Genomic DNA, 10815 nt, shown 5'->3' on the forward strand with positions numbered 1-10815 from the left:
TTACATTCCCACCAGCAGTGTATGAGAGTTCCAATTTCTCCGCAGCCTCTCCAACATTTATTATTTTGTGTTTTTTGGATTAATGCCAGCCTTGCCGGTGTGAGATGGAATCTCATCGTAGTTTTAATTTGCATTTCTCTAATGGCTAATGATCGAGAGCATTTTCTCATGTATCTGTTGGCTGCCTGAATATCTTCTTTAGTGAAATGTGTGTTCATATCCTTTGCCCACTTCTTGATTGGGTTGTTTGTCTTTTTGTGGTTGAGTTTTGACAGAATCATGTAGATTTTAGAGATCAGGCGCTGGTCGGAGATGTCATAGCTGAAAATTCTTTCCCAATCTGTAGGTGGTCTTTTTACTCTTTTGGTGAAGTCTTTAGATGAGCATAGGTGTTTGATTTTTAGGAGCTCCCAGTTATCGGGTTTCTCTTCATCATTTTTGGTAATGTTTTGTATTCTGTTTATACCTTGTATTAGGGCTCCTAGAGTTGTCCCAATTTTTTCTTCCATGATCTTTATCGTTTTAGTGTTTATGTTTAGGTCTTTGATCCACTTGGAGTTAGTTTTTGTGCATGGTGTGAGGTATGGGTCCTGTTTCATTTTTTTGCAAATGGATATCCAGTTATGCCAGCACCATTTGTTAAAAAGGCTATCTTTTCCCCAGTTAATTGACACTGGTCCTTTGTCAAATATCAGCTGCTCATACGTGGATGGATCTATGTCTGGGTTCTCAATTCTGTTCCATTGGTCTATGTGTCTGTTGTTGTACCAATACCAGGCTGTTTTTACTACTGTGGCTGTATAATAGGTTCTGAAGTCAGGTAAGGTGAGGCCTCCCACTTTCTTCTTCTTTTTCAGTAGTGCTTTGCTTATCTGGGGCTTCTTTCCCTTCCATATGAAATTGGTGATTTGTTTCTCTATCCCCTTAAAATATGACATTGGAATTTGGATCGGAAGTACGTTAAATGTATAGATGGCTTTTGGTAGAATAGACATTTTTACTATGTTAAGTCTTCCTATCCATGAGCAAGGTATGTCTTTCCACTTAAGTATGTCCTTTTTAATTTCTTGTAGTAGTACTTTGTAGTTTTCTTTGTATAGGTCTTTTACATCCTTGGTAAGATTTATTCCTAAGTATCTTCTTGGGGGCTACTGTGAATGGTATTGATTTGGTTATTTCCTCTTCAGTGTTCTTTTTGTTGATGTAGAGGAATCCAAGTGATTTTTGTATGTTTATTTTATAACCTGAGACTCTGCCAAACTCTTCTATTAGTTTCAGTAGTTTTCTGGAGGATTCCTTAGGGTTTTCTGTGTATATAATCATGTCATCTGCAAATAGTGATAACTTTACTTCTTCCTTGCCAATCCGGATACCTTTTATTTCTTTGTCTAGCCTAATTGCCCTGGCTAAGACTTCCAACACGATGTTGAATAAGAGCGGTGATAAAGGGCATCCTTGTCTGGTTCCCGTTCTCAAGGGAAATGCTTTCAGGTTCTCTCCATTTAGAGTGATATTGGCTGCTGGCTTTGCATAGATGCCCTTTATTATGTTGAGGAATTTTCCTTCAATTCCTATTTTGGTAAGAGTTTTTATCATGAATGGGTATTGGACTTTGTCAAATGCCTTTTCTGCATCAATTGATAAGATCATGTGGTTTTTGTCTTTTGTTTTATTTATGTGGTGGATTACATTAATGGTTTTTCTAATATTAAACCAGCCTTGCATACCTGGTATAAATCCCACTTGATCAGGGTGAATTATATTTTTGATGTGTTGTTGGATTCTATTGGCTAGAATTTTGTTGAGGATTTTTGCATCAATGTTCATGAGGGATATAGGTCTATAATTTTCTTTTTTTGTAATGTCTTTACCTGGTTTTGGTATCAGGGAGATGGTGGCTTCATAGAATGAGTTGGGTAGTATTCCGTCATTTTCTATGCTTTGGAATACCTTCAGAAGTAGTGGTGTTAACTCTTCTCTGAAAGTTTCGTAGAGCTCTGCAGTGAAGCCGTCCGGGCCAGGGCTTTTTTTTGTTGGGAGTTTTTGATTACCGTTTCAATATCTTTTTTTTTATTATGGGTCTATTTAGTTGTTCTACTTCTGAATGTGTTACTTTAGGTAGGTAGTGTTTTTCCAGGAATTCATCCATTTCTTCTAGGTTTTCAAATTTGTTAGAGTACAATTTTTCATAATAATCTGAAATGATTCTTTTAATTTCATTTGGTTCTGTTGTGATGTGGTCCTTCTCATTTCTTATTCGGGTTATTTGTTTCCTTTCCTGTATTTCTTTAGTCAGTCTAGCCAGTGGTTTATCCATTTTGTTAATTTTTTCAAAGAACCAGCTTTTGGCTTTGTTAATTCTTTCGATTGTTTTTCTGTTCTCTAATTCATTTAGTTCAGCTCTAATTTTTATTATTTGTTTTCTTCTGGTGCCTGATGGATTCTTTTGTTGCTCACTTTCTATTTGTTCAAGTTGTAGGGACAGTTCTCTGATTTTGGCTCTTTCTTCTTTTTGTATGTGTGCATTTATTGATATAAATTGGCCTCTGAGCACTGCTTTTGCTGTGTCCCAGAGGTTTTGATAGGAAGTATTTTCATTCTCGTTGCTTTCTGTGAATTTCCTTATTCCCTCCTTGATGTCTTCTATAACCCAGTCTTTTTTCAGGAGGGTATTGTTCATTTTCCAAGTATTTGATTTCTTTTCCCTAGTTTTTCTGTTATTAATCTCTAGTTTTATTGCCTTGTGGTCTGAGAAGATGCTTTGTAATATTTCGATGTTTTGGACTCTGCAAAGGTTTGTTTTATGACCTAATATGTGGTCTATTCTAGAGAATGTTCCATGTGCGCTAGAAAAAAAAGTATACTTTGCAGCAGTTGGGTGGAGAGTTCTGTATAAGTCAATGAGGTCAAGTTGGTCGATTGTTGTAATTAGATCTTCCGTGTCTCTATTGAGCTTCTTACTGGATGTCCTGTCCTTCTCCGAAAGTGGTGTGTTGAAGTCTCCTACTATAATTGTGGAGGTATCTATCTCGCTTTTCAATTCTGTTAAAATTTGATTTATGTATCTTGCAGCCCTGTCATTGGGTGCATAAATATTTAATATGGTTATGTCTTCCTGATCAATTGTCCCTTTTATCATTATATAGTGTCCTTCTTTATCCTTTGTGGTGGATTTAAGTCTAAAGTCTATTTTGTCAGAAATTAATATTGCTACTCCTCTTCTTTTTTGCTTATTGTTTGCTTGATATACTTTTTTCCATCCTTTGAGTTTTAGTTTGTTTGTGTCTCTATATCTAAGGTGTGTCTCTTGTAGGCAGCATATAGATGGATCGTGTTTCTTTATCCAGTCTGTGACTCTCTGTCTCTTTATTGGTGCATTTAGTCCATTTACGTTCAGGGTAATTATAGATAAATAAGTTTTTAGTGCTGTCATTTTGATGCCTTTTCATGTGTGTTGTTGACAATTTCATTTTTCCACATACTTTTTTGTGCTGAGGCGTTTTTCTTAGTAAATTGTGAGGTCCTCATTTTCATAGTGCTTGACTTTATGTTAGTTGTGTCGTTACGTTTTTCTTGGTTTTTATCTTGAGTTATAGAGTTGTTATACCTTTTTGTGGTTACCTTATTATTTACTGCCATTTTTCTAAGTAAAAACCTAACTTGTATTATTCTATATCGCCTTGTATCACTCTCCATATGGCAGTTCAATGCCTCCTGTATTTAGTCCCTCTTTTTGATTATTGTGATCTTTTACCTATTGACTTCCATGATTCCCTGTTATGTGTATTTTTTTTTTTTAATTAATCTTAATTTGTTTGTTTTTGTGATTTCCCTATTTGAGTTGATATCAGGACGTTCTGTTTTGTGACCTTGTGTTGTGCTGATATCTGATATTATTGGTTCTCTGACCAAACAATATCCTTTAGTATTTCTTGTAGCTTTGGTTTCGTTTTTGCAAATTCTCTAAACTTGTGTTTGTCTGTAAATATCTTAATTTCACCTTTATATTTCAGAGAGAGTTTTGCTGGATATATGATCCTTGGCTGGCAGTTTTTCTCCTGCAGTGCTCTGTATATGTCGTCCCATTCCCTTCTTGCCTGCATGGTTTCTGCTGAGTAGTCAGAACATATTCTTATTGATTCTCCCTTGAAGGAAATCTTTCTTTTCTCCCTGGCTGCTTTTAAAATTTTCTGTTTATCTTTGGTTTTGGTGAGTTTGATGATAATATGTCTTGGTGTTTTTCTTTTTGTGTCAATCTTAAATGGGGTTCGATGAGCATCTTGGATAGATATCCTTTCGTCTTTCATGATGTCAGGGAAGTTTTCTGTCAGGAGTTCTTCAACTATTTTCTCTGTGTTTTCTGTCCCCCCTCCCTGTTCTGGGACTCCAATCACCCGCAGGTTATCCTTCTTGGTAGAGTCCCACATAGTTCTTATTGTTTCTTCATTTTTTTTAATTCTTTTATCTGATTTTTTTTCAGCTATGTTGGTGTTGATTCCCTGGTCCTCCAGATGTCCCAGTCTGCATTCTAATTGCTCGAGTCTGCTCCTCTGAGTTCCTAGTGCGTTGTCTAATTCTGTTATTTTATTGTTAATCTTTTGGATTTCTACATGTTGTCTCTCTATGGATTCTTGCAACTTATTAATTTTTCCAGTATGTTCTTGAATAATCTTTTTGAGTTCTTCAACAGTTTTATCAGTGTGTTCCTTGGCTTTTTCTGCAGTTATCCTAATTTCATTTGTGATATCATTAAGCATTCTGTAAATTAGTTTTTTATATTCTGTATCTGATAATTCCAAGATTGTATCTTCATTTGGGAAAGGTTTTGATTCTTTTGTTTGGGGGGTTGGAGAAGCTGTCCCGGTCTGCTTCTTTAAGTGGTTTGATATGGATTGTTGTCTCCGAGCCATCACTGGGAAACTAGTTTTTCCAGAAAATCCGCTGCGTCCAGTCCAAATCCCTGCGGGACGGTTCCCCGGCTCGGATGCTGCTCTTTCTGCTCCAAGACCAGTCACTGCCTCCCGGGGACTTCTCCTACCGGCTGCATCCCACACCGCCCGTGGAACAGGCTGGTCCCCCTCCCGGGGTTAGTTCAGGGTGGTGGAGCAGGTCTCTGTGCTTGTGCCGTACCTGACTGGTGCGCTGGCTCCAGGCTCTGGAAACAATCGCTGCTTCCCCGTATTAGTTCGTTCTCCATCTCTAAATCTGTGTTTGTTGTTCAGGGTTCGTAGAGTGTTATGTATGTCATCGATTCACTTGTTTTTCCGTGTCTTTGTTGTAAGAGGAATCTGAGGTAGCTTCTGCCTAGTCCGCCGTCTTGGCTCCGCCCCGAAGCCAGTCATTTTTGAGCAGGGTATTGTTCAGTTTCCAAGTGTTTGATTTCTTTTCCGGTTATTTATTTCTACTTTTATAGCCTTATGGTCAGAGAAGATGCTTCGTAATGTTTCAGTGTTCTGGATTCTGCTAAGGCTTGCTTTATGACCTAATATGTGGTCTATCGTAAAGGATGTTCCATGTGCACTACAAAAGAAAGTATACTTGGCTGCTGTTGGGTGGAGTTTTCTGTAGGTATCTTTGAGGTCAAGTTGGTTGATTGTGGCATTTAGATCTTCCATGTCCTTATTGAGCTTCTTTCTGGATGTCCTGTCCTTCACCAAAAGTGGTGTGTTGAAGTCTCCTACTACTATTGTGGAGCTGTCTATCTCACTTTTCAATGCTTTTAGAGCTTGTTTTATGTATCTTCAGCCTTGTCATTGGGTACATAAATATTTAATATGGTTATATTCTCCTGGTGTATTGTCCCTTTAATGATTATATAATGTCCTTCCTTATCCTTTGTGGTGCATTTAACTTTAAAGTCTATTTTTTCGGAGATTAATATTGCCACTCCTGCTCTATTTTGATTGTTGTTTGCTTGACATATTTTTTTGCATCCTTTGAGTTTTAGTTTATCTGTGACTCTAAGTCTAAGGTGTGTCTGTTGTAGGCAGCACACAGATGGATCGTGTTTTTTTATTTACTCTGCCAGTCTCTGTTTCTTTATTGGTGCATTTAGTCCATTTACATTCAGCGTAATCATTGATAGCTATGAGTTTAGTGCTGTCATTTTGATGTCTTTTTTGTGTGCTGTTGACAGTTTCTTTTTCCCACTTAATTTTTTGTGCTTAGTTTATATATTGTCTTTTCTTCTTATTCATTGTTGATTTTGTTTTTGCTGAGTCTCTGTTTTTTTCTTGTATTTTATTTTGATGAGTAAGATTGTTAGTCTCCGTTGTGGTTACCTTTATATTTACCCCTATTTTTCTATGTTTAAACCTAACTTTTATTTCTTTGTAGTGCCTTGTCTTCCTCTCCATATGCATGATCTGTGATTACATTTCATAGTCTCTCTTTGTTGTTTTAATGTTTTTGTCTTTTACATAATGACTTTGCTGTTTCCCTGTTTTGAGCGTTTTTTTAGCTTCATTTATTTTTGTGTTTTTCCTGTCTGGATTGACATCTGATTGTTCTGTCCAGTGTTCTAGTCTTGGGTTGATATCTGATATTACTGATTTTCTATCCAGAGAACTCCCTTTAATATTTCTTGTAGTCTCAGTTTGGTTTTTACGAATTCCCTTAACTTCTGTTTATCTGGAAATGTCCTAATTTCGCCTTCATATTTGAGAGACAGTTTTGCTGGATATATGATTCTTGGCTGGCAATTTTTTTCCTTCAGTGGTTTATAGAAGTCATCCCATTGCCTCCTTGCCTGCATGGTTTCTGCTGAGTAGTCCAAGCTTATACTTATTGACTCTCCTTTGTAGGTGACTTTTCCTTTTTCCCTAGCTGCTCTTAAAATTCTCTTTTTCTTTGGTTTGGGAAAGTTTGAGAATATGTCTTGGTGACTTTCTTTTAAGATCTACCTTATGTGGTGTTCAATAAGCATCTTGGATAGATTATCTTCTCATCTTTAGCAATATCAGGGAAGGTTTCTGCCAACAAATTTTCAACAATTTTTTCTATTTTTTGCTTATCCATCCCTCCCTGTCCTGGTACTCCAGTCACTCATAGGTTATTTCTGTTGGTAGAGTCCCACATGATTCTTATGGTTTCTTCATCTTTTTTTTTAATTCTTTTATCTGATTTTTCTTCAAATATATTGGTGCCAAGTGCTTTATCTTCAGGTTCACAAATTTTGCCTTCCACTTGCTCAGTTCTGCTCTGCCTACTTTCTATTGAGTTGTCTAATTCTGTAATTTTATTGTGAATCTTCTGAATTTCTGATTACTGTCTCTTTGTGGATTCCTGCAGCTTACTAAATTTTTCATTATGTTCTTGAATAACCTTTTTAATTTCTTCATCTGCTTTATCTTGGTGTTCCTTGGCTTGATCTGCGTATTGCCTAATCTCCTTCCTGATCTTGTTCCTGATGTCTTGAAGAGTTCTGTATATTAATCTTTTGTATTCTGCATCAGGTAATTCCCAGAAGGCACCTTCATCCAGAAGATCCCTTGATTCTTTGTTTTGAGAGCTTGTTGAAGTGATCGTGGTCTGCTTCTTTATGATTTGATATTGATTGTTGTCTCTGAGCCATCTATAAGTTATTGTATTAATTTATGTTTGCTTACTGTATCCTAGCCTCCTGCTTTGTTTTGTTTTGATATGCCCAAATGGGTTGCTTGAGTGAGCTAGCTTGATTATTTTCACCTTTGAAGCTCTAACATCCTGTCACCTGATGGCTAGAGCTGTTATCAGGTATATGCGCTTATGAGTCCATTCACTTTTCTTGTATGATTCAGCTCAGGTGTCCAGGTAGTTGGTCATTGAGTGTGTGGTACAGGCTCTGTCCTATAGTCTTAGAGGGGCAGGGGTGATTGGTGTAGGCACAGGTATCTTGTTGCAGCAGGGGATCACACTCTGAACAAGGCAGGGGGCTGAGAACCATCCCCTGAGTGTCTGTGAGGAAAGCATGTCCCTGTTCCCTACAGCACATAGGTGGGTGGGTTCTGCAGATGGACCATCAGCACCCAATGCTTTTGGCTGTAAGGACTGGGAGGCACCAGTTATCCTTGGACCCCTGTCATGGGTGGCTGGGTGCCCTGAGTGGAGCCACCAGTCCTTAGGCCCGTGATGTGGGTAGGTGAGGACCGTGTTTGATAGGCAAAGCAATGTCAAACATCAAACACCCACCTCTCAACCACACAGCTGAAACAGTTGCAGTCTGCCAACAAGGGTCTATTCTCCTGAAATAGGCCCACACAGGTCCATGCAGGGGGAAAGGCATTCAAAGTCCACAGACCATTTATGTCTGGACAGGAGCCGCTTCTGTCCTGAGCTCCCCAGATTAGTGGAGCTTGGAAGTTATCTTTTCCCTAATCGTGAATTTATTCCTTCTCCAAGGCTGGGAGGATGGCTCAGGGCATAAAGCAGGACCTATCTCAGGCCAGGGAAATCAACAGCCACTGAAGCCGGCTTGGGAGCTGGGGGTGCGTTAAAATATACGCAAGTACTTAGCTTTTGCCAAGAGCGCCATTCTTCTCTGGTTCTGGATGTGTGAGTAGGCTATGCGGCTGGCTGTTTCTCCCTGAGGAAACTGCGCCCAAATGCTACCACCAGCCCACAGTAGTTGCTGCTGGGAATGGTGCCTGAGGGATCCCAGCAATTAAGGTCCAGCAGTTCCTCTCCGCTTCTGAACCATCTCTCCCTCCTCCTACCACTCAGTCCATTTCTAACTGCCTCTGATGCTCAGGGTTCTTAAAAAAAAAAAATTTTTTTTTTTTTAGGGTTCTTAGCTTGTCATAAATACAATCATTTCACTTGTTTTTTCGCCTCTTTGTTGTAAGAAGTTTCACCGGAAGCGTCTAACTGCTCTGCCATCTTGGCCCAGCCTCTCAAATTATTTTTGATGTATAATCACATAATTCCAATTACAAAGAAGTACAAAAGTGTATACAGTGATAACTTACTTCACCACCACCCCTTCCGTGCCCACTCACCATCTGCAACCCCTCTAAGTCAACCATTACTATCAGTTCTTATGTATCCTCACCGAGGCACTTGTATGTGTAGTGTTTTGTCTTCCTTCAGAACAGTGGCATGTGTACACAACGCTCTGCACCTTTATTTCACTTAGCATATTTTGGAGATCACAAAAACATAGAAGTATTTTTTTAATGAATACTCAATTGGTCCTCAGGTGAACTGGATCCAGAAAGAATGGGCTCAGGTATCCAGTATGGAGATGCTGCCTTGAGACAGCTCAGGTCCCCGCGCCGAGCACAGGCCCAGAGTGCGCAGGAATGTGGTTGTTAAAAATCAGCACTGGGGCAGATGAGGTGGGTGCCAGCAGTTTGCAGTGTCTGTCTGCCCTTCTGATGTGTGCTCTTCTTTCTTTTTTAAATAGACTAATTCCTCACACAGATAACTATAGAAGCCATATTATAGCTTTTTGCAAGTACATTTGAAATATAGATGTGATAATTTAAAATTAGATGTTCTGATTGAAAGTATTTAAATTACAGAGGAAATTCTTATACTTTTGTTCAGAAAGAAAGGAAGGGCAGTTGTTGATGGGAGTGGCTGGGGTGGGGATGCTTTTGCTACTACGTCAGTGAGGAGACTTGTGTGGGTTAAAGTCCAAATGAACGTGCCTCTTCTAAAATAAGAAGGGTCATTTACTAAATTTGCAAAGGGAGATTTTTAACTTTTTAAAGTTCCTTCCCCTTTTACCACAGTGGGCTCGTTATTTGTAGCCAACATCATCTAATAGGCATAAGTATAAGTAATAAATAAAAGGTAGTCGGCTTCTGTAATTCCCTTCTGGACTGTAAACTATGCTTATTTTTGCATTTGTAATTATGCATGTTTCTGAATTGTTCTTAATGTTTTTTTTTTAGGTGTACATACTGTGGTATTTGGGACACAATTCTTGGAGCTTGAAGAATCTGAAGCTTTTTACCACCATCTTTTTCTACTCTATACAGAAGTAGATCTTTGTGGGGAAAAAAAATAATTGGGGTATTATGGAAGCTAGTAGTCATGGCACAGCAAACTACATAATAAATCTAACTCAGTGGACAGTACCAGTAAACGTACACATGTATGTAAAAATTTTCTCTTCCACATTTTCCCTTGCACCTTCCGCTTGAAACGTGGCTATGGACTGTATGTATTCTAGCCCACAGCATGTCTCCACAGCATGGTGTATGGTGTATGATATAATGGAATGTAGCACTAAAGGCAGTTTAATATTTTTTTTAATCATATGAACTAAAATTTGTTAATTGTGAGGCGTGCTTTTATCATCATGTCAATTCTATTGCACAATTGGTTATTCTTATGACCTGATATTCAAAGATTCTGGCATTGATGGCCGGCGCATTTCTTATTTAATCCTGTTTACCACATTCTACATGGTGTTTACTTGAAATACTAGATCAGTAGTTATTCACTAACTACCAAAATAAAATGAGAAATGGAGTTTTTTTCAATTAACTTTACATTGTCCAGCTCTCACTTGCTTTCAGAGTATCTTCACCCAGGTCAGTCCAGGAAATCTGCGTTGAGTATTGAGTACCTGCCCTGTTTGTTCGAGGCCCTGTGGTCCGTACTAAGGACTCTCATACCTCTAACCAAGCGTGGTTGGCCGCCACCGCTGTTGAAGGAATGTGATAGACAGTATAACACGGGGCTGCTCGGCTGTTCCCAGGTTGCTGATCTCTCTGGCTCCCTGTTAGAAGATACAGTGTCTGCCATTAGGCTTTTTCTGCTATTCAGTTTCATAGCATCACTGCCTCTTTTTCAGATCTTTTATTGTTTTATGTTCACTTTAAAGAA

At 38.6% G+C, this 10815-nt stretch overlaps 1 protein-coding gene across 3 annotated transcripts in view; it reads left to right on the top strand.

The window, feature by feature from the left end:
* The window catches only part of RAB4A (RAB4A, member RAS oncogene family), a 57798-nt gene extending 47325 nt beyond the window's left edge, over nucleotides 1-10473 (top strand). For all 3 annotated transcript variants that reach the window (XM_064282911.1, XM_064282912.1, XM_010594934.2), the window contains 2 exons: nucleotides 9176-9314; nucleotides 9876-10473. In XM_064282911.1, coding sequence (XP_064138981.1) covers nucleotides 9176-9291 — 116 coding nt within the window. In that variant the 3' untranslated portion in view covers nucleotides 9292-9314; nucleotides 9876-10473. The remainder of the gene's footprint in view (nucleotides 1-9175; nucleotides 9315-9875) is intronic.
* The last annotated feature ends 342 nt before the right edge of the window (nucleotides 10474-10815 follow it).

The sequence above is a fragment of the Loxodonta africana genome, chromosome 3 (assembly GCF_030014295.1).
Source record: "Loxodonta africana isolate mLoxAfr1 chromosome 3, mLoxAfr1.hap2, whole genome shotgun sequence".
Lineage (NCBI taxonomy): Eukaryota > Metazoa > Chordata > Mammalia > Proboscidea > Elephantidae > Loxodonta > Loxodonta africana.